Source organism: Melospiza georgiana, chromosome 5 (genome assembly GCF_028018845.1).
Source record: "Melospiza georgiana isolate bMelGeo1 chromosome 5, bMelGeo1.pri, whole genome shotgun sequence".
NCBI lineage: Eukaryota > Metazoa > Chordata > Aves > Passeriformes > Passerellidae > Melospiza > Melospiza georgiana.
The window spans coordinates 59751200-59774349 of NC_080434.1; the positions used below are offsets into that span (position 1 = coordinate 59751200).

The 23150-nt window shown below is 36.3% G+C and overlaps 1 protein-coding gene across 3 annotated transcripts in view; it reads left to right on the forward strand.

Moving 5' to 3' along the window:
- Nucleotides 1-23150, forward strand: part of CPEB2 (cytoplasmic polyadenylation element binding protein 2) — a 51317-nt gene that overhangs the window by 25562 nt on the left and 2605 nt on the right. For 2 of the 3 annotated variants that reach the window (XM_058024264.1, XM_058024262.1), the window contains 7 exons: nt 3845-3868; nt 7368-7538; nt 9128-9217; nt 14840-14958; nt 15249-15363; nt 17151-17332; nt 21792-23150. The exon at nt 21792-23150 is cut by the window's right edge and continues 2605 nt beyond it. In XM_058024264.1, coding sequence (XP_057880247.1) covers nt 3845-3868; nt 7368-7538; nt 9128-9217; nt 14840-14958; nt 15249-15363; nt 17151-17332; nt 21792-22019 — 929 coding nt within the window. In that variant the 3' untranslated portion in view covers nt 22020-23150. The remainder of the gene's footprint in view (nt 1-3844; nt 3869-7367; nt 7539-9127; nt 9218-14839; nt 14959-15248; nt 15364-17150; nt 17333-21791) is intronic. The other variant, XM_058024263.1, reaches the window with a different exon arrangement.

Sequence of the window (23150 nt, forward strand, 5' to 3'; positions counted from 1 at the left end):
ACATTTTTGAAACAAGTAATAATGCAAGAGTCAAGTTTTTTGGGATGTAGAGTGTTTTTTCCCCATTATGGGGTTTGCCCCACTTTCTCTTGTTTTAAAGCATTGAATTTTTTGAGTTGCTGCTGAAACATAATTCCCCATTTCATTCGTTTAGCAAGGGCATATTAGACTTGTTACAGATACTATAACTGGTTGTGCTTCTAAAGAAAGCACTTCAATCAGAAATTACTGAACTACTTCAATCAGAAATTACTAAACTTCCGATACAGGAATTGCTAAATCAACTTCTGTGGTCTTATAGGTGTCCCAGCTTGAATGGTTGTAATGATGTCTTTCAGCCTTAAAATCTATGAAGGTGTTATTTCTAAAGAAATTTAAATGGAATTTGGACACCCAAATCCAATAGAATGAAATGGGAATTAGGCATCTACCTCCTTTAGTCTAGACTCTTGGGATATTATTGCTGTATATTATTGCTGTATATTATTGCTGTAACTGTTTATGGATTTCTTTAAATTACAGTTATTAATGAAAAGGGCTTCATCATGTCTCTGTCACCATTTGATCGTTATGTCACGATGTTAGTGACAAATCATATTTTATCTTTGTAGGAAGTTTGCCTGGTAGTTTTTCCTGATACACAGCATAGTGTTTTTAATTCAGCTTCATCATTCAGCTGAGTTCTTGCAATGTGTGTATATTTGATCTCTGGTTGTGTATATGAAATGTGTGTCTGAATAAAACGAAACCATACATTTGGTATCTTTGTGGTAGCATTGCTCACATAATGTTCAATTCTATTGTCTTCAGGTTAGATAAACATGCACAGCAAACATATTTACTTATGTTTTAAATATGTGACCTGATTTATGTTGCAGAAAGGGAGATTTTAATTTTTCTGATGGGTGTAAGCTGTATTAGCATGCAACTTCAGCGATATAGAAAAAGAAGGTTTTAGCTATAATCTTTGTTGTATATGCAGCACTCTTAATTTTGGAAGTTTCCAGTATTACTGGATTTAATTTTATTGGGCATCATTATACTTCTTGTATGTGTTGCCTAATTGATATTTTCTATAATGAAAGTGTCTTTCATGCATTCTCACTCATTTGAAATCTTTCCAAGTTACTGGCTAATTAAAATATCCAGCTTTATAAAATAAAAGGCAAATTTCTGTATGACTTGGTATTTGGACAAGTTAAGGAAAACAGTTTAATCTCTCCTTTTTTGTTGCTGTAAATCAGTTATTTGCCTGCAGTGTCTAGCCTTTTCCAAAAGAGCTGTCTTCCCTGCAATTATTTATGTATAAACATGTGCACTGATTATGTGTATGTTAAATACATCTGTATAGTCTTGATGTATAGGTAAACCTGTAATTAACTATATTTATACAGCTGTCATGCCCTGTAAGCATGGCTGCTCTGTAAGGTGTAAAACATTATATGCATATTATTTTAATAAATACAGAAAATCTGCATTTTTCTAGATGCAAAGTAGCACTTTGTCCCTGCCCACACTAGTTTGCACTCTAAATGAGCAAGACATGAATTTTAGGGAGGAAGGTTTGCCATACAAGCAAAGTAAATTATATGACAGCATCAGGTACAGTTTTTCTCCCATTTTCCCTGATTTTGTTGTTTTGCTGAAGCAAGAAATACACAGATAACTTTGCTACGTTGTTGCAATTTCGATATATATAAAACATTGCACCATCTACTGTTCTAACTGCATTGGGGTTTTTTTTTAACATTTTAGTAACTCTTTTGTTTTTCCTTAAAATTACTGTTTCCTTTTTTTGAATGCACAAAGAAAAAACTTCAGTTGTTCTGTAACAAAATATTCTTCTGCATATCAACTTGTCTTAACTATGAAAATGTAAGAAAATAGCTGAGCTGGTTTGGTGGGCTGAAGGGGGTGGAAGAAAAGAAAAGCAGTATCCAGACACTTGTGCCGAAAAGTGAATATTAATATGCATCACTGTATTATCCTTTGAGAGAGAACACGGCACTGCAGACATTGCTGTGGATGGGCTGCACTTGAATTTTCCCTGCTTACTCTAGTTTTATTTGTGGATGGAATTTATTTTTTAAAAAAAGCATGTGGGGGCTAGGTGAGGGCTTAGTGATGCTGCTGCTAATGCTACGTGGGAGTCGCTTTGGCCAGGAGTCAGAGAAGATTTGTGCATGCTGCAGCACTGCCACAGAACTGCGTCTTCTGAGGGCCTGCCTTCAGGGAGAAAATGTGTCTGAAGCTCAGCGTCAGAATCCCCAGCACCTAGTGAGAGAGCTGGTCACACAGAGGAATACACAGCTTTGTGGATTCTGTTTTGATGTTGGAAATATGAATTAAAGTGTTTATACTTGTTTAGGTACCCAGGTCTCTTTCAGAAAGTGGATTTTTTTCTGTTTTGGCTTTCCAGTACAAGTTTTAAGGATATGAAAACCTTTAAGCAAAAACTATTCTCTTCAATAATAATTATTTCAGGTGAGAGAGAATAAATCTGAAAGCAAGTTCAGTACAAATTGAATAGAAGTATCATGACTGTTGTGTAAAAATAACTTTTCTAAGGGAGCAAAACCAAGAAAGATTTTTTTTCAAACTTCCATAAGCAATCCACTGTATTTCTAGTTGGAAGGGATAACAAAGGGAAAAAATACTATATCTAATAAAATTTTTGAAAACCCCTAATCAAATAGGAGGTACCAGTATATAAGTATTTCATAATATGAGAATGGAACAATGAATGACATTTATGAATCAGTGATTTTGAGTCAGTATGTATTTCAGTGGCCCAGAACAACAGTTGCTTTTAGGAGAAGTGTATGTATAGAGGCCTCATAAAATAAAAACAATAATGCCAAGACACAGCTGTCTGTTCCTAAATGTTGCTATGATCTTATGGTTAATAGTAACATCTATTTGGATACTTAATGCCACTGTGTAATGATTAAAGTAATTTTTCTCAGCTACTGAGTCTGTTAAACAGGAATAGAAAATACTCTGTGGAAATGTAACTAAGAAATTGCACAAAGCTTAATAGTTTCTGTATTAGTAATCTGTCTATTTTTAGTTTTTAGCCTTCAGGCAGAGAAGCAATCAGTATGGTCTGCTGAACTGTAGCTGCAAGCATGATCTCTTTAAGAATCTTGCAAAACTCAAAAGTTAGGAAAATCTTGGATTTACTTGCAGTCTGTGCGAAATTGTTGCTTTGCCTTTGTGCAGTGTTTTTGATACAATGCTATTTCTTGTGACTTGTGCCCTGATTTCGTTTGCTAGCACAAGGCAGCTTTTGTTTCAAACAAAACCTTGCGGTTAATTTTCTGCTAGGTCTTTTCATGAAAAAGGCAGGTCACGGCTTACAGCATTTGCATTGTCACTGCAAAGGACTGTACAAACTGTTCCATGTGGACCAGGATGTGTCTGTGATTAATTTAACACTTGCTACATGCTTTTTACAGTAGTATTTTCCTTTTTACAGTTTTGATACCATATGTGTGTTATTTAGGCGCTTGTGTAAGATAAAAATCACATCTTGAGGATGAATTGCTAAGTTCCCATAATTAATTTGTCCATAATTAACATGAAGTGAAGATCAAGTTTAAAGATGTTGAAATATATGAAAGAATTTTACTTACAGCTGATGTTAACATCAATTTAGTAGTAAAATAGTATGGTATTTATGTGTGATTTTAATGCATTCTCATCTACAATTATCAGTACCAAGTACAGATGCAGATTTTTACTTACTACTTACCCACATGGTTCTTTGTATCTTAAATATTTTAGTCTGTGGGCATGATACAGTTATTTGACATTTTACAATTTGTCCTTTGTTTGCATGCAGCGAGGAGTTATGGGCGAAGACGAGGTAATTCACTTCTGTTTGTTACAGTTCAATTAATTCTGGTCTGTTACTGATCATTATGATTAATTAATCCAGATTATTGATTGTAATTGCTTATCTGCATGTTATCTTAGTTTGGGGAGGATGGAGGGTGTGAGGGAAGGAGTACAGTCTGGATTGTTATGATCATTGTTCTTTTAGAGTCTGAATTGAAAATCCTTTAATCAGCTAAAAACTGCAGTTCTAATCATGGTTTAGTTCATGCTAATGGCTACTGCTTGCAGTCATTACCCCCTTTAAAAGTATACAGTTTGCTAGTTGTCCTTCTAACTCCTTTTGCTTCTGTAGAAGCAGTAGTGTGCAGAGTAAAAGCAAAAAGCCATTCTAAACTTAGCAAGAAACCTAGTAGACTGCTCTTAGAAGTAGTAAACACGTTTTCATAGTATAAGCCAATATGTATGCACTAACCTTGAAAAGCTCCACTGTTTTAACTGTGCTAGGATGTGATGTGAAGTTCTTATAAAGACCATGTAAAACATGCAAGAACAAAGTACCAAGATCTTTGGTAGCTTCTGGTACTCACCACATACACGAGTTCATGTGTCTGTCTTGGTCTCTGCATTGGTTCATAACCTAGTGCTTGGTAGCCATAATCTGTAGAGGGGTGTTGTTGTAGATCTTGGCCAGTGGATGTAACAGTTAGTACAATCATTCTGACAATTCCTGCCAGATTCTGCTTATTTTTTTACTGTTTAGAAGGGCTAATCCTTTTTATTCATAGTCATCAAAAGAAATGTGAAAGCCTGTTGAAATGGAAAAGCAAATTACCTTTTTGCTTTCTTTATCTGAGAGACATTTAGAAGTGAAGAGGATGGAGAAGAAAGTAATAGGAGTCCCATAGACTATATTACTCTGAAAGTGTTTATCTCTTGTCCTTGATGTCACCTTAGCTCTCACAGGAGCTCCAGTGCTTTTGGCAAACCTTTATCCACATTAAAGTTAAACTGAGCTCTCTGGTATCGCTTCAGAACATGTTCTGCTGGTTTTATTTGTAAAGAATAATTCTCATTGTTCTTAGATTTTAACACGGGTCTGTGGGTATAAATAAGTTATTCTGAGAGTTATTCTAAGACTGTTTTCCCCATGATATACTTGTCTATATTATAAGTTTTATTGTCTAAGAAGCATTTCTTATAAACCAAGCTAAATTACAATAATTTTAGATTTAAGATATTGAGAATAACTCTCCTCTATTAGTGGAATGTTTTAAAATTTCCACTTTCAGTTACCTGCAGGTTCCTGCAATATGAGTCTTATTTCTTCCATCATGCACTACCTCCTGTCACTGTCATTATGGTAACAGCTCCATCTTCTCCATCATTCACTTTAGTAATTCAGAAATTCATTGCATCCAACTTTCTTGGTTGTGCAACCAAATCTTACCACTTGTTCATATACATCCTAAAGATTTGATCATTCTTACTTGTTTTCATAACTAAATTCATATCTATAGTATGCAGCTGCTACAGTCTAAATTCAGTCTTGCTCCTCTCATGCCTAAATAGTTGATATACAAGAGGAATCTTCTTGCCTGCTTCATCCAGCTATGTTGGCTATGTATCTCCATTGCTCGCTCACCTTTCTGTCCCATTGAGAACCAGCTGCATGCTTCCACTTCCTCACTTCCTACAACTCTGCTGATCTGTTGCAAACCTGTTGATTTATGTCCTTACAAGACCAAGCATCTCTTGCTCCCCCCTAGTCATTCTCAAACATACCTATCACCAATTCTAATGGAAAGGAGGAGCCTGCTGTAGCTTTCTGCATTTGCTTCACTCCTCTTCATTGGATTTCTGCTGAAGACACAGATATGCCACCATAAAAATGATGCAGTTAACATTCTTTGTTACTTGATACAGTGCTGCAGTCCTGCTTTTAATTTTGTGCTCCTCATGATAATTTATGGTATTTGGTTGTTTTATATCATCCTGTTTTGTATCGTCCCGTGCTTTCATTGAGGTTTTTTTTTATTGAGATACCACATCAGTGTCAATAGGCATTACTGTAAAATAAGTCATTGGTCAATATTTACTGTTTTCCACCCTTGTCTTTTAAACATCTGGTTCTGAAGTGGTCTTCTGGAAATTAAGGGCTTTCATACTGCTGTCACCCCAGCTGGTCAGCACTGGATCTGCTGGTATTCCTGCCAGGCTTTACTGCTAACGTTCTCCTGAGCTGGAGAATTCAAGTCTGCAGTATTGCTCACAGCCAAGGTACTGCGGACTCAGCTGTCAGGGACCTACTGATCCTGACTATGGGTTTTCAGTGGGTGAATCTGGAAGAACTTGTCTGTTTAAAATTAAAAACTAGCTTGCTTCCCAGAAGCGTGCTAGGTTGTTTTTTGATTTGGCTTTCTTGCTTCTTCTGGGGAAGCAGTTGATTTAATTAATGATTATTTTTTAAATAAGTGGTAAACAGGGAAAATGGCATTTCAGAAGAAATAGTGATGTGGATCATTTGCTTTGCTTCACGGAGTCTTTCTTTTGGGGCTTTTTGCAATTAAAAGACTGAGTTCTGAATTTGAAACTATCATTAATCTTTATGTTGCTGACTAAAGCAATAAAAGATAGAATATGCCAAGATAAATATCCTGGCCTTCTGAATTTTTTTTTTTGTTCAGAGTTCTACAAAATTTGTAAATATGAAATGGGGAAGAAATATGTGGGACAGAATTACCATATTTTCACTTCCCTCTGCGCTCCAAGTGTCTGTTTGGGTCAGATTGCATTTGCAAAGTCATCCTGTAAATTTCTCAGATTTTGCACTTGCTTTTCAGGGTAACAGTAAACTCACTGGAGTTTACTACATGTTAGGAACTGCCACAAGGCTTCCCTCCAAAACTGTAGTAAATTGAGAGTGAGAAGAATAAATCAGCATTGTGACTCATTTTTCAAGTGTTACATTTTACACATTTACTAAAATTCTCTTTTGCTTTCTTAGAAATTGAGTATATTCTTATGTTAGCAGTATCCAATACCTTTAGAAATACATGTTTGAAACTTGTGATAGGGATGTTTGTTTCCCTATTCAATTAAAATTTAAGGAGTTTAGACACACTGTACTTATTCAGGTGGAGGAAATTATCAGTTTAACATGAAGCTAAACCAAAGGCAGACTAACAAAGCTCACTTAAGCAATCTGTAATATTTTCTTTTCATAAATAAGACCCTTTACTTAAAACAAAATTACCACTTATCTACTGGATGCAGCAGAGCAACTACCATATAATGTAATATGAAGTATACACTTAGAGTGATGTCAGCTTGCTATCTTGAAATTCCATTTTGAAGTTTAACACATTTTTACATTCTCCTAATTTTTATTTAAATTAATATCAACGTTTCTAATATCTTGGTGTTTTCATTTTGACTCTCCAGACTGCTATTCCCCGTTCCCTAAAATTACAAAACCACATACTGCCACAAAATTATTTTAATGTACATTATTATCTTTTCTTTTTAAGGCCGTTCTTCCCTCTTCCCAATAGATGATGGCTTGCTGGATGATGGGCACAGTGATCAAGTTGGAGTCCTGAATTCCCCCACCTGCTATTCAGCTCATCAGAACGGAGAACGAATCGAGCGTTTCTCTCGGAAGGTGTTCGTTGGAGGGCTTCCACCGGATATTGATGAAGGTGAACTGCCTGGAAACCAAGCACACTATGTTGGGAGGGAGAAACAAAAACAGGTCATGAAAAACCTGACTTGAGTAGTAAAAATAAGACACTCAGCTTAAAAATAATGTTGTGCAAAAGGCTGTAACTATTTGTTCTTTATGTAAGTTGATGGGTGTGTTGAGCTTTGTATCATCTTTTTTGGTTTTGGGGTGTTGCAGTTGATTCCGATTCTGCACTTGCAGATTAGAGTTGCATGTAATGCCTAGAGTGTGTGCTCCTGCTTATCTTGCATATTCCTTTCAAGTACATCTTAGCCCTCCTCTATCTGTGCCTGCTATATTCTGTAGTCATGGGAAATTTCCATTTGTAAATGAATTTCATATTCTATTTTACTATTACCTGAAGATCTCAGCAGTGATATAGAAAGGTTCATGTTATTCCCGATGAGAAATAGAAACTTAGGCAGAGCAAGGTCAAGTGGCAGAGCACTCTTGATGCATTGAACAGAGACTGTACTACAGAAACTCAGATTGTTAGCCAGCTGAAATTGCTTTGTACACTAGTGGTGATTTGAAGTAATTGTGCTGTATAATATGAGGTTTCTCCTGTGCAGATAAATGTAAATTGCATGTTAACTTTCTAGTGTAAGTGGAAGTTCTGTTAGGAGGTTCATGGTAATCCTAGAATAACATGCAAACCAAATAAGCTGACTGCGTTTAATTAACTTTCAGACATGGAAAGGCCAGATTTTGGTTCCATTTTCATTGAAATGCCCTCCTATAATCTACTAAGGGATTTATTTTGATGTGCTTCAGCACTGTTGCCTATAACACTAATGCTAAACAAAACCACATGGAAATACATTTTATTTCTCTCCTCCCTGTTTATATGATGATGGCAGGATATGACTGAAAGAAATTGATCATAGTTGTGTTTGAGTTGCTGCTTTTATATAGTTCAGAGTATTTTTAACCCTTGGCCAAGGCTTTTCAGGTCACTGACATGTAGGTGTGGCTGGGATAGCAAGAACTCAAAGTTGTGCAAGGGGCATGGTAGATCTTGCAGCAAAGCTGTTGATGGTTGCTGGGAGCACCTCTAAATAGACAATTTCAAATTTCTGTCTCTGATACATGCATAGTGTCTGCTATAGAGCAGATATCCTGTATATATTTCCTATATGTAGTAAATTGCTAGTATGTTAATTGTGGTGTTACTTGGTATATAAATATCTACTTAAAAAGCTCTGAACTGTACATCACTAAACAGTAAATTTATTTGATTTTATTCAAACCAGATTGTGATTTGAATTTAGGGAAGTTCCACACAAGTTTACACAAATGGCTTTAGCTGCCCATATGCTTCTGAAATGCTGCTGGTTTTAAGCAATAAAAACCAAATGTAAGATTAAAAATCACCAGAAATACATTGTATAAATATTAACACTCTGGAAGATGGATCTATTTAAGTCTTTTGTTTATGAAAATTGTAAATTTTGTTTTGTTTTTCGTCCGATGAAATGCTTCCTAGAAGCAAAGGTCTTTGCTTGATAGTATTTTTCATTGAGTTATGTAATTTCCTTTAATTGCAATTATTTTACATGTTTTTAGATGAAATTACTGCCAGCTTCAGACGATTTGGGCCCTTGGTAGTAGACTGGCCTCACAAAGCGGAGAGCAAGTCCTATTTTCCACCAAAAGGTAAGAGAGTTAGAAGGTTTTGACCTGTTACTGAGTGCTAGTCTTGCTCTTGGTAACACTCTCATCTTTTTCCAAAGAGTATAATGTAGAGTCTGTGTGAACACTTAAATCTGTTGGTTTAGTGCAGGTCCAGGTGTGGCTCCTTTACATACTCAGTCTAAAACGTGTTATTTTGTCACTGAGCCTGACCAGGTCAACACTCTGTAGGTTGCATGCATCACTGATCATCACTTCTGTATTTGTATTTCTGTCTAGTTTCCAAAACTGAAATTTGATCAAATTTTTTAAGACAAAATCTTAGATAAATATTTTCCTAGGAGGTTAAAGGCAGGATGCAGAAGGATGTATTTGCTTAACTGGTCAAGATAATCAATTATGCATCTTTCACTTTTAGGATGTGAACTTCCTGGTGAAGCTCTAATCTTTTTGTTAAATTGTTAAATATTGATTTTTTTTTTAATTATTTCTAGTGTTGCTGTTAGATTATATTTTTACTATTACTTACAAAGTGTTGGAAAAACCATTCTGTAGATCAAGTAGTTAAGTCACTAGGATATCTCTGTATATGTACAGTCATGTATTGTTACATATAAAATAAATGCAGACGTGTGATCCAGACATGAAAGCAAAGCAGAAATTATTGATTTTGTAGAGAATGCAGCAATTCATTCCTTCTGTGGAAGTGACAAATGTAGGTATAGTTCTTTTGTAAACTGATTATTTATCTGTGCATCTATGCTGGGGAAAAGACAGGATTATTATCCCCAATGGGCCCTCTAAAGAGTGGGAAATGGAATTGAAGGCATTTGAATAGCATTTATGAATGCTACATGGAAATTTTAAGACAAAAAAAGAGACTTTGGCTTTCTTGATTGTCAGCCCAGCCCACAAAGCTACTGTCAAGTTAAATTTGATTATCTTAGACTGCATCTCTCTTCATAAATTACCAAGAGAAATTCCCAAGGAACTCTTTGAAGAAGATGCATCTCACAGAGTCTGTGATGAATATATAGAAGACAGAAGATGTAATATATTCCTACCTGAAAGGAATGGATTCTGGCATTCGTTTCCAAGGAGATAGACCTGTCTCAGCATCTGAACATCTTAAGGATGTATTTTCAGACTTCCTTATTTGATAAAGCTTTTTCATATAGTTGGGTTGTTTATAATTACTGCAGTAAGAAAAAAATCCAAACTGTGTTGTAAGTAGAGCTTCTTAAAGGCAGAGAAAATATAAATAGAAGAACTTCAGTGTATTGATCTAATTAATTCAGGAAACACTTGCAACCTAAATGCTAAGTTGATTTCCCATGGTTAACTGATCCTTACTTGAAAAATAAAAGCATTTAGTGTTCTATCTTAACATTTCAGCCGAACTTTTAGTTTGCTGAATTATTCAGTATTTTTTGTACGTAGCCTAACACATTTACAATACAGTGTCAATTTCTCTTTGTAAATACTCTGGAAACATACAACTGCTGAGTGTTGCTGTGTACATACCCCTTTTAGTCAAAGCAATACATATGACCCATAATTATTTTGTAGAAGAATTTCATTAAAAATTGTCTTTCATTGGTATTACTTGTGTGAACAGAAAAGAACCATTTATACATACATTAATAAGATGTCTGAAATGGCTAAGGATAGGCAAAAAAATGTTTTGAGATCAGTCAATGATTGCCAGTTGAGAAATACATACTATATTAGTTCAGAGAATTAATGTTTTTTATTTTCTAAATTGTCACTCTGCATGAAATTAATTCGGTGTCTATATTTTTCTTTGTTCAGTTTCATTAGAGATTTGCTATAGTATTGCTTTCCAAAGACATCTCAGAATTAGGCCATTCTGGACTAATTCGTGTAAGTCTTCTCTGTGGTGAAGAGATGAAGCCTGTTTTGTTTTGGGTTGCTTTTTTTTTGCCTTTTTTTTTTTTTGTTACTCTTCAGTTTTCCAGTCTGTGCTTCCTTCCAAGCTCTCTGCTTACAGAAGGTCCTGAGGGAAGGCCAAGTTCATAATAAGTGTTTCCTTGCTGAAAGAAATTCAGAAAGTGTCTTGATCCATCAAGGCTGGCTGCCTCCTGAGAAACACCAACTGCTTGTTCTTAACTAATTACATTTTGTGGTGGTTCACCACAAAATTAGATCGAAACATAACAGGAATTTTTACAACTTTACACTGATCTTACAAGGAAGCTCTGTTCTGAAAAAAACCTCAGTTCAGCTCAAAGTACAAAGTCTGTAAGAGTGATCTGCCAACTGTGATGCAGAATTCCTTCCTTTCTGACTTGCCACTGTTTATCATAACTCATGTTATTACGTAGTTGGCACATACACTTATTTGTGAAACAATACACATGTCCAAAGTAACTTGCTGGGTTGAGGACTCCTCCTTCTGATAATGAAGCTCACAAAGAAATGGTGCCATAAAGATATAGAAATTCAAAAAATGCCTTCCAAAATACATCCAGTTGTTTGTGACCTCTGTACTATTTATAGGCTGTCTCAGAGGATAATCTGATTTAAACAGGACAGTGTCCCCAGTCTTATTCTAACTGGTTGTTTCTGCTGCCTTGTATGACAACAGTTGTGCAGTAACTTCTTTCTTCAAGGTTCCCACTTGCTAACTCAGAGCTGACTAGCTGAAAAACTCAAGTTGGAAATGTTCTGCTTCTAGTTTCAGAAGCAAAACCCCAGGTCCATACAAATTCTGTTGAACTTGTTACCTGCTACTTTGATCACACTGGATAGGATCAAACTCAGGATTCAGGCAAGTAACTGTAGGAATCTTCATATGTGATTAGTGTCTAAGCTTCCTTTAATCAATGTGAATCTGGCCAGTACAGCCAGTGAAGTATGGAGGACAATTCAGGTCACTGTGACATGAACACATTGAGTTTGATTCATTTACCAGACTGAGGGTATCTAAAAGACTGGATACATGGGTCTCACAAATATAGTGCAGCACCACATTTTTTCACCTTACGTGTGTTTTGGAGTTTATTCTCCATCAAAGATGACTAAAGGAAAAACTGAAAGATGGGTTATGTAGATCCATTGTATGTATTAACCTGCAGCTTGGACTGGTTCTTTCTGATTTAAGTTAAGGTGCAGCAGTTCCTAGGCAAGAATTGCACTGCACTGAGGCCATTTAGTGCCCTCAGACTGTGGAGGGTGTGTCAGGACAACCAGCCCCAACCCAAAATACCACTGCAGTCACTGGCATGGCACTACATGGGCAGTGCCATGCTGGCTTGCACTGATTTTCTTGACTCCTCCTCTAAGCCATTAGTGGCAGGAATTAGCTGAAGGTTGATAAAACTTAAAGCTGCTCTCTGATTTCTACACAGAATATGCATAACAAGAAGCATGTTTTCTCCCTCTGGTAAACTTTCATATTACTTTGAAATAAATAATTCTTTTCCTTGCTAAGAAAATCATGTTAGCATGAATCTAGTCCAGAATGCTTTGCTTTTGATTTGTTCTCTAAATAATTAATACCAAAATAAAATCTTTAATGAATACCATGAAAAATTTTAATCTGGTAGGACTCTTCAATCATCTCAGCTTTTCAAACTTACCTAATGTGCTTTCTGTTCCAGTGCTCACCAGTCCATCTCTTTAGTGAGCATTGTAAATCATTGAAGGTCTAGAGCTGTGTACTACTCCTTCAGAGGGGAGTAGTGCAGCTGAGTTCATGACACAAGGCTTTCTGAGGCTTTGAACTAAGTGGGGTAAAAAAAGACATGAGTACATGTTTTTTTAGATGAGGTTGAGAAGGCAGTATTAATGTATGTTTTTTCTATTGCTTTCCTTTCCATGTCAGGAGTGGTAGTATGAAGTGACCCTGAGATTAGCTCAGTTGTTTAGAGCATGGTGCTAATAAAAATGCAGGTTGTGGATTCAGTCTCTGTATGGGTTATTCATTTAAGAGATGGACTCAGAGAACTTTGTGTCCCATCCAACTCAGAATATTCTGTGAAATCTGCAATAATCTTTATCAATTCTTGAGTTCTTATACTTTAATTTTCTATATTTTTGCAAGTTGCTGCAGTTAAGCATGTTGATAGCTACAGATATAGATTATATGGAAGCACTTACCAACCTTGTATATCTGGAACCACATGGCAGTACCTTTGAACTCCATTAGGAGAAGAACTGATGAAAAATCAGTATCTGGAGAATCTTTGTATCTCTGATTCCTTTTACAGTATCATGTGCAATTAACCCTCCCTTTGATTAATCAAGTTTTTGCGCTCTCATCATTCTTGTACTGGGCTCTCCATTCAAACTGGAATGTGTGTGTGTTCTTCTGACCAAGTAAGGACACTCACATGGAGCTTATCTCACCCATGCCAGTTGGCACATGCCCTCATTCACTGAGTTTAGCATGGTTAATATGTGTTTTTTAAATTCTGTGATAAATACTGTAATACATTCCCATTAAAACAGATTTTGAATCTAAATTATTGCTGATTAAACTTAAGTTAAACAGGTTGTCATTAAAAAATTACAGTTCAGCAGTGAAGAATAGACTTTACAGGAAAATGCTTCAGCCCAAGTCCAGAGATTCCTTATGACATATTTGTTATGAAACTAAATAAGATAAAAATAAAAATATAGAATACATAAAATCTTGTCATGTGTCCCATTTATGTAGCTATGATGGGACTGTGGTATCAGGAGTAAGAAATAAGGTACAGCTTTGGAAGGACCAGTATGGACCTTACAACTTTTTCTTAAAATCCTGTTCTTGTTCCCAAATGTCTAAAATCAGTTGTGCATTTGTTTTTTAAATCTTACATTGTTAATGCACTGATTCTTTAATGGTCTTCAAGACACACCCTACCACCTTTACCTTGATGACCTGCAGTGTCTGTTTGCAGTAAGTGGCTGCTGGTTCGTTAGCTTCTTGCCGAAATACAGCAAGATTTCCAAAAGGCTTGGTAAAGCATCCATGTTCCCTTTTCTCAAGCCCACTCTAGGGCAGCTGCTTCAGCATTTACTTCTCCATCAAAGTCATAAGACATAACTTTGTGTGAAAATTCTAAACTTGGTAGTAATTTCAGAAAGAAATGTGAGTTATGGTCACTTTAAAGTTTGTTTTAGTATACAACCCTAATTATGCTATTGAGGTATTTGTAAAGTAACAAATTCAGTGTATCTCATATTGTAACTGTTCTTTGCTTGTCTGACTGTTTGGTTTTATGTAGCATTAAATAAGCATTTTTTTAATTCTTTTTTTTTTGGTAGTGTTTGAAAGGTTTGCTGGGTCACTTATGTAATAAAATACTTTGATCTAATCGCCAGAATAGAGATTAATCCTTTGTGCCAAGTCGGATTTTCATTGTATAATGTCCATTGCAGCCAATGAATGATGTTTAGCCTAGACTCACAGTGCGTGATAGAGCAGACACGTTTGCTTTTATTTGGTTATTAGTCTCATCTGACAATTACTTTACAGATGGAAGTTCTGTTAATTATGGCAATGTAGTACATAGTTAAAGAAGATGACTAATGTGAAAGAATTGGTTTGACTTTCTTTTGTGTAGAAAAATGAGTGGCAAAGATGATTCTGTAAAATAAAGATAGAAAAGCAATCAATAGGTTTGGGTTCTTTTCCAGGTTACGCATTCCTCCTGTTCCAAGAAGAGAGTTCTGTACAGGCCCTGATTGATGCCTGCATTGAAGAAGATGGAAAGCTCTATCTGTGTGTTTCCAGCCCCACTATCAAGGACAAGCCAGTAAGTGAAGTCAGTGGCCTGCAGGCTATGGCTGCCATCTGTCTAAAGCAGCATTGGAAATTGTGAAGATGAAAAAAAAACAAAAGTAAACTACTGTTGGCAGAGCTCAACATCTGGAACACTTGCACTGTTTTAAAATTGTAGTCTTTTGAATTAATAGGATTAAAACAAAGCAACTAGACATCTACTGTAATGAGGTTATGACTAACAATTTGTATAGGCTGATGAACATATTTCCACATTGTGGTGAAACCTGAAGTAGGATACTGTTTTCTTTCCCAATTTAATAGGTTCAGATCCGTCCCTGGAATCTAAGTGACAGTGACTTTGTGATGGACGGTTCGCAACCGCTTGATCCTCGGAAAACAATTTTTGTTGGAGGAGTCCCTAGACCATTAAGAGCTGGTGAGTAGAATCTGTGGCAATTTTTTTAAGTAAGAAAGTATTAGAAATAATTTGTACTATGTATAATTTTTTGTAGCTAGATATGGATGCATATGGGTTGAACAGTCTTGGTAGTTTTGACTGCTGTACAATATTCATGTATTCTTGAATTTTTCTACTCTGTAGGTTTGGCCATAAATCACAATTCATCATTGAGATTTGCTGGGAAGTATTATCTCTTTATAGCTGTAATGTAAGCTATGTCACAAGAGACATAACACTAAGAGTTTGGTTTTAAAATAATGCTATGGAAACATCTCTGCCCTGCTCCATGACTGTGGAGTGGCATTTGTACCTGCTTGTCATTGTGCATTAGCTGCTCTTCTGCTGCTGTCAGGTTACACACACAACCAGTGACAGAGTATTTGAACAAGTAGGTGTAGAGGAAAAAGGAAGAAATTCAGAGAGCTAGCACTATCTTTTATGGCACAACATTATATGAGATTGCAGGACTCTTTCTAGACTCTTGCCAGAGGTGTGAAGGAAAAAGTAAATATTTCTGTAGCTGTGGAATGGTTGATGTACAGCCTAGATAGTCTGCTTTTTCAGATTGTCTGCAGAAGCCTTTTACAATGTTTTAGGTGGCCTGCTAGAAGTGGGCTGCAGTGGATGTTGGAAGCAGACGCAAACCATACAGTGGTTGAAATCCCCTTTATTATTAGAATGGCTTCTGGATTTCATTAGTCTTTCATAGCTAATAATGAATTTTATTCTTAGAGAAAGATGAACTTTTAGATGAAAGATGTAAGAAAACTGAGAAGTAATAGTGCCAATTTGGGATACAAAGGATCTTAAATTTTTCCATCTTGGACCTGCAATATTCAAGCTTTTTTGGTATTTTAAGACTCTACTTTTGACTGTAATACAAGCTCTGTAAATGAGTGTAAACACAGTATGTTCCAAGTACAGTTTAATTTTTCTTTAAATTCAGTCCAGTATTCCATATTACTGTGCCGAATGTCTGTGATAAATTTAATGGATGCATTCTTATGCTTAGCTCACAAATACCCTCTATATGTAAAAATGAAATTTTTATGGCACTGTGAAATAAGAATAATGACTTACAAAAGCAGTAAAACTTAGGGAGATTCCTCAAACAGCTATTGAACATCAAGGACTGCTGACACCTCTATAACCTAATCCAGAGGGTACTAATTCTGAAAAACCAGTGTTTTCCACCCCAGTGAATTGCAACTGAATTCGGTATAAATTGGCAGACAGAGGATTGCCAAGGTACTTGATCTGTAAAATTTGAAATTTTTGTTTCTCTGAACTTCTGTATCTATGGTAAGTGTAGCACTGTAGAGATAATCAAGTTCTTTGTGGCCGATGAAAAAATGCTAACTACATTTTTAAATTCAAGTAGGATGTAGAGCATTAGGACAGCCAGAGAACTTGTACCAAGGAATTTGTGGCATGAGGATCTATTTTGTACAGCTTACATTCCAATGCCTACCCAAAAACTCTTTTGCTGAAATCCTCTGAAGAAAACTACCCTGGAGTTCTAGTTCCATGTTATCAAGAACATACAATTCCATTGTTCCTTGGATTTATGTACCCACAGTGTGAAAGATCTGTCTGCTGAGTAATGAATACCTTACTCAATATTATTTCTTTAATATTTTTAATCTTGTTATTACTGTCTCATTGGCTCTTGCAAAATTGATAATTAAAATTAACTTTTCTCGTATTTCTAAAGTTTGTAGTGTAAGAATACTTTGAATAAATGCAGTTTTGTTTCTCAATAGTGGAATTGGCCATGATCATGGACCGTCTCTACGGGGGAGTTTGTTACGCAGGAATTGACACGGACCCTGAGCTGAAATACCCTAAAGGTGCTGGACGTGTTGCTTTTTCCAATCAGCAGAGTTACATTGCTGCCATCAGTGCTCGGTTTGTTCAACTTCAGCATGGCGACATTGATAAACGAGTAAGTTACACAGAAATTTTAAAAAAAGGGTTTTGCTCTGTAAAGAAACTTCTCAGAGTGTGGTAGCATTGCATGTGATTTGCTTTCAAGGCAGTTTCTATAATTTTTTTAGCATTCATGTAACTCCACTACTTTCAGGAGTGTGGCTGAATGCCCCCAGACGAACAACATGTTTCCACAGAGCAGCAGTTTGTTCCTTTGACATATGTTGGACCATATGTTCTTCCCATTCTGGAGTTCCTGGTTTTATTGTGTACAGGCAAAGGTCTTGAAAATCTCTCTCCCATATTCTAATGAAACCAAATACTGTGATAATTCCTCTGTCATTCATAAGAAACTCTTATTTTCATTGGCTTCAGATTAGCTTGATACTTACAAACTGCCCTTAATTTCAGCCTTAATTGTCAGTGTTCAGAAAATTGGTGAGGCTTAACACTTAAAATACAAAAGTTCTTACTTTTTCTGTTTTAAAGTCTTCTTAGTACTTAACCAATGCATATTTCTATTTGCTACAGATGCTTATTCCTAGGAAAAGTAAAACTGACTTAAAGAAGACTAGTGAACTTCATAACTCCTAATTAGAAGTGTAAGAGTCGCAAAACTGGCATCTAAATTATGTCAGTTTTAAGGGTCACTAGTTTTGATGTCAAGAGCTGCAGAGATAGTCTGGCATTAATAGGTGTTCTTAAAAAAATGAAAAAACTATGGTCTTACAGGAAGAAGGGTCAAGTAAGTGAAGTAGTTCAAGGTCCAGTCTCCTCTACAGATCAAAGACACAAGAAAAAGGTAGTACAGTTAACAGAAGTCTGCTCTGAGGAGGCAGCATGTGCTTCTCTCCTTTCAAATAGGCAGAGTAATTCAGCTTTATGTATGTGTCTCAAATAGCACTTGCCTTATGAGCTGAAATCCCCAAACATGGACCTTCCCAGAGGATGAGTGGGCGTGGATGTGGGTAGTCATCTAGGCTTCAAATTAGATGTGATGGCTACATTTTGGTCATGGGATTGCTATCCTTGTGACTTGCAGCTGTCACTGACTTGTAACTGCTTTTTGGATACTTACGTAACAGGAAGAAATGGCCTTGGGATTGGGTGAGGGGATATAAAACTATTAATCATTTTGCATTTGAGAATTTGGACAAAATGGGAGTAAGAACCAGGATCCAGAATTTCCTCTAAACAAATGCTAAATGAGTCATTTAGCTTCAGAATTGAGTATTATTAAGTTTCTTTGAGGAACTGTCTAACGGGCATTTGTCTGTGAAGTCGCCTGACTTGAAAATTGAGACATGGAGTTGGTTCCAATCCAAATTATCTCCCTCAAATGTGGGAGAAGTGGACTTGTACCTTGTAAGCCATGGGGAGCTTTTATCTTGGTCTTCTTCTTCCCATGGGAAGTGTGTCCTTTGCAGTAGAGAGGTGTATGGTGGACTGGCAGTGCCATGTTGTAAGAGAAGGCATGATCCTGATTTTGAGGGCTGCGGTTGCACGTCCGTTGTTTTGCTGGTTTTGGTTTTTTATGATTGGTCACCAGAGATCTAAAGGGCTCTTTGGATGTTGAGCAGTCTGAAATGGCACTGCTTGCTGTTTGCAGAGAAAAGGATGTAAGTTGTTAATGGGTGATGGAACACTGCAGGCCTCTTGGAGCTTGGAAAAAGAAAAGCCAACACAAAATCTACTGCAAATGCTGAATCTAAGAAGCACAATATTTGACTTACATCCATTCCATTGAAACTTAATTTATAAAAACAGTACTCTGATTTCTTCAATCTCACATTACCAAAAAAAGAACCAAAACAATCCAAACAACCCCTGCCAAGCATGGTTAGAATCTGGAGATAGCTGTTCATGGGTTGGAGATGTGGAGGGGAAAAGGCAGGAAGATCTAGGTTTTCTCTTTAAATATCTGAATTCTTAAAGCTTCTTTTTTGAAATAATTTAGGTTCTTTCTTTAGTGTTGCTTTTCTAACACTTGAAAAATTAATCTCTTGACTCAAGTGTTCTCTTAAATTTGGAATTTCCACATTTTTATTACTGTACTCATTTTTATTTCAAAAATGTGTGCTGCTCCTGAGGTGTTTCACTGGCAAAATACAGCAGTCCCAAATCTTAACTGTTTTAATAAACTTGTCATTAAGTCCCATGATGGAGAAGGTTTATGAACTTCTTTGTTTACCTGAGAGGAGGGTTAATCTATATTTTTTAAATTATCTTCTTTAATTAAACCATAACATCAAACCTTATTTATATAATTACATATATTTATTACCACCCAGTTATTTGCATTACTGAGGAGTCCTAGAGAAGAGCATCATTTTAGGGAACATCTTGAATCTCAGCTGAAAGTATGAAAAATACTATTTTCAGAAATACTTCTTTACTTCCACTGAGCTTTTACACTAATGCCTTTTCAGGCTCTGAAAATACTCTGATATCAGTACTACTGCTGATTTATACATGAGCAAGCAGTGAGTATAAATCTATAAACCACTAGTTTGTAAGTGAGGAAGCTAGTCCTACTTTGGGTACTGCAAATCCTACTGAAATCCTCGAGGCAGAGCCTGTTCTGCCCTTTACCTCAGCATTGCCTTCCATACCAGTTATATCCAGTTTCTGTAGGTCTGCCGTCCTTTCACATTCTTTTCATAACCAGTTTTGTCTGCGTAGAAGTCTTTTTCAATTGCTAAATTTTGCAGTTCACCTGTTTATCCTTCTGAACTTCAATTCAAAGGATTTATAGCATTTTTTTGCACATACCTTTTCCGAACTTAACTGGAAATCTTAGTGCCACAGTCACTTGACAAACATTGTCTGTGATGCTAACTTCTTCCTTAACTAAGTTCTCCGTAGCTTCTCTCCGCTTCTTTTGATGTGTAGGTATATTTAGTTTGTCTAACAGATGTTTTTCTTCAGCAAAGTACTCCTCATCCTGTTTTATCATGTATGAAAGGTCAGCTCCAAACATTTCTTTGGAGCTTCAACTCCAAACAATTCATTAAAGTACTGTTAACTTTCATATGCCAGCAGTCTGCATCGACGTCATGTAATATTTCCATTCCCCAAAGTGCTTTTCTAATATTTTTGAAATCATCTTCGTACTGATCTTGGTGCATTAGTGCACTGAAGCTTGAAATAAATGCTGCTTCATGCTTTCAGTAATTCTGAGCCACGAACACAGTTACTGCTAAGGTAGTAGCTGTTTATTGGAAAGTGTGAGTGTAATTGGTGATAAGGCAGGTCATTGTAGTGAAATAAGAAGAAGAGCTCATACTGAATATAGAATACTGGAAGACACTTACTCTGACATTTCTAGGATGGCCTGTACTTCTGAAGCTAAGAACATGAAGCCTGTTCAGCTGTAAAACTTCAGGGCAGGTAGCTGGATGTGTAAATTTTTTCCTCTGGAAATACACTGAGAAAAGTAACATTTTAAACTTCTTAGTATTTGAGGAATATTCTGTCTGAGTACAGAGCATACAGTCAATGTCTATATGTGGCAATCTTCAGAAGTATTAGTATCTAAGGATAACAATCTCATGCAGCAGCGAGGAAAATGTGGGATACAACAATACATTCCTTAATGACTGCGTCAACTCATTTTGTGTTTTATTATGAAGTACTTCTTCCTGTCTGATCACAGTCTGAAGCAGCACAGTTCTGCAAAGACATAATGCATATTTACCACTGGACTCCTGCCACTTTTCCATTCTGGCAGTCAGATGAGTTTGGGAGAGAGAAGCTGTGTAAGACAGGTGTTTGTAGCTGTCTGTAGACTTGCAAAATGGTCTTTAAAAAAATATTTTCAGAATTGGATTGAATAAAAATTCCTATACAGTTCAAAGCCACAGAAAGAGAAAGTAATATATTACCAAAATTGGCAGTGCCAAATTTGATCATATTTTAAAAATAGGGTGTGAGTTTACAGTGAACAGCTCTGCTAAAAGATCTGCATTACAGCCTGCAGAAAGTACTTTTAATTTGCACACAAATGTAGTACATGCAGAGACACTGGTACTTTAAAAAAAAAAATTCTATGTTAAAGGGTAGTCTCATATGTTCAGTTATTTTTTTTGCTAAACCACGTAGAATTGTCATGTTGACGTCCAGTTAGGAGATCTTTGAGTGATTGTGTTTTCTTCTACACTGAAATTCATAATTTCATTTGCAAAGAACGCTCTCTCAGGGTAAATTAGGGGAAATTCCTGATGTGGCTGTTTATTACATGCACAGAGTACTTCTAAAGGTCTGCCTTGAGGTGTTCTGCAGTGTAGATGGGTCTGTAGGTGATAAATGATAACAAGTAATAACTGATCAGTTATATAAAGGCGTTCATACGACTGACTGCAGAGTTCAGGGGGTTTTCTGGGGTTCTTTTTTACACCAGAGAAAAATTATTGCCTTCATACAACTTCAAGTAGAAACAGTTATTAATGGGAATTGTTTCTGTTTGGCTCCAACAGGTGGAGGTAAAGCCATACGTGTTGGATGACCAGATGTGTGACGAGTGCCAGGGTGCGCGGTGCGGTGGGAAGTTTGCTCCTTTCTTTTGTGCCAATGTCACTTGCCTGCAGTATTACTGTGAGTTTTGTTGGGCAAATATCCACTCTCGTGCAGGACGTGAATTCCATAAGCCATTGGTAAAGGAGGGGGCTGACCGCCCACGTCAGATCCACTTCCGCTGGAATTAAACATGGTGAACCAGCATCTACATAAGGAGAGAAGGGTGCATGTGGCTTACTGTGTTTGAAGATACTGACATGCAGAAGAAATAAGTGCATTCTTCTGCTTTTCACCCCAGCTATCAATACATGCATCTTTATCAGCAGCCAAAACACTACAAGCCTCTTGTTTTTCACCAAAACCCTACATCTCAGGCTTACTAATTTTTGTGATATTTTCATGTTAAAATAAAATGTTTTTTTGTATTTTCTCCAAGTTATTTTTATATGTAAAGTTAAAACTAGATATGAGAATGTTTTTGCGTAGGGGCACACAGTCTGCTGCTATATTTAGTGGGTGAAGCGTGCACTTATTTCTAAACATGGGTTTTTAACTTCAAGATCTGCCCCAGTAATTTACCAAAGGTAGCAAAATAGTGAAGATGGAATATGTCTGCTACAAAAGCTTATTTTTATTGTTGTTGCTATTTTCAGTGTATACATAAACTAAAAATTAGGGTTGATTTTTTGCTCTCCATTTTGACTTGCAAGAAATAATACCTCAAGATAATCTGATTTATTAGCTATTTTTAAACATTTTTAATCACAAGCTGTATTAGCTTTGCTGCTATATAGGTGTTATGTGTAATGCCACCTATTAATACGGGATTGAAACGTTTAAGACACACTGCATTACAGATTAAATGCAGGCAGCACAATATGGCCTAAACTGCCATAGTTTTAGAATGTGAAAAATTGCATGTTTACTTACCTGTATACACCATATGCATGCACTAGAACTATTAATTAACAAGAGGTGAGTTATTGCAAATGTTCAAAAAAAGGCTCTCTTGAAACTAGGTAGCATGAGCAAATTTACAAAATTTCTTACAAAAAACAAACTTGCATGCATTATTGTGACTGAAGTAAAAAAATGTCCTACATGTGTACAATATGCAAATTAGTTTTAGACTAGAAAGTGCAGCCATTTTGTGACCTGGTCAGTAGTGGAATTCAATTTTATGCAGACTGGATGTAATATTGTAATCCCTGTGCAATTTTGTGATGTGTGCTTCTACTTAATGTGGCGTGATGTAGTATAGATACAAGTTTGAGTAAAAAGCTAGCATTTAAAAAGTTCTTTTAAGCCCCCTTGATTGT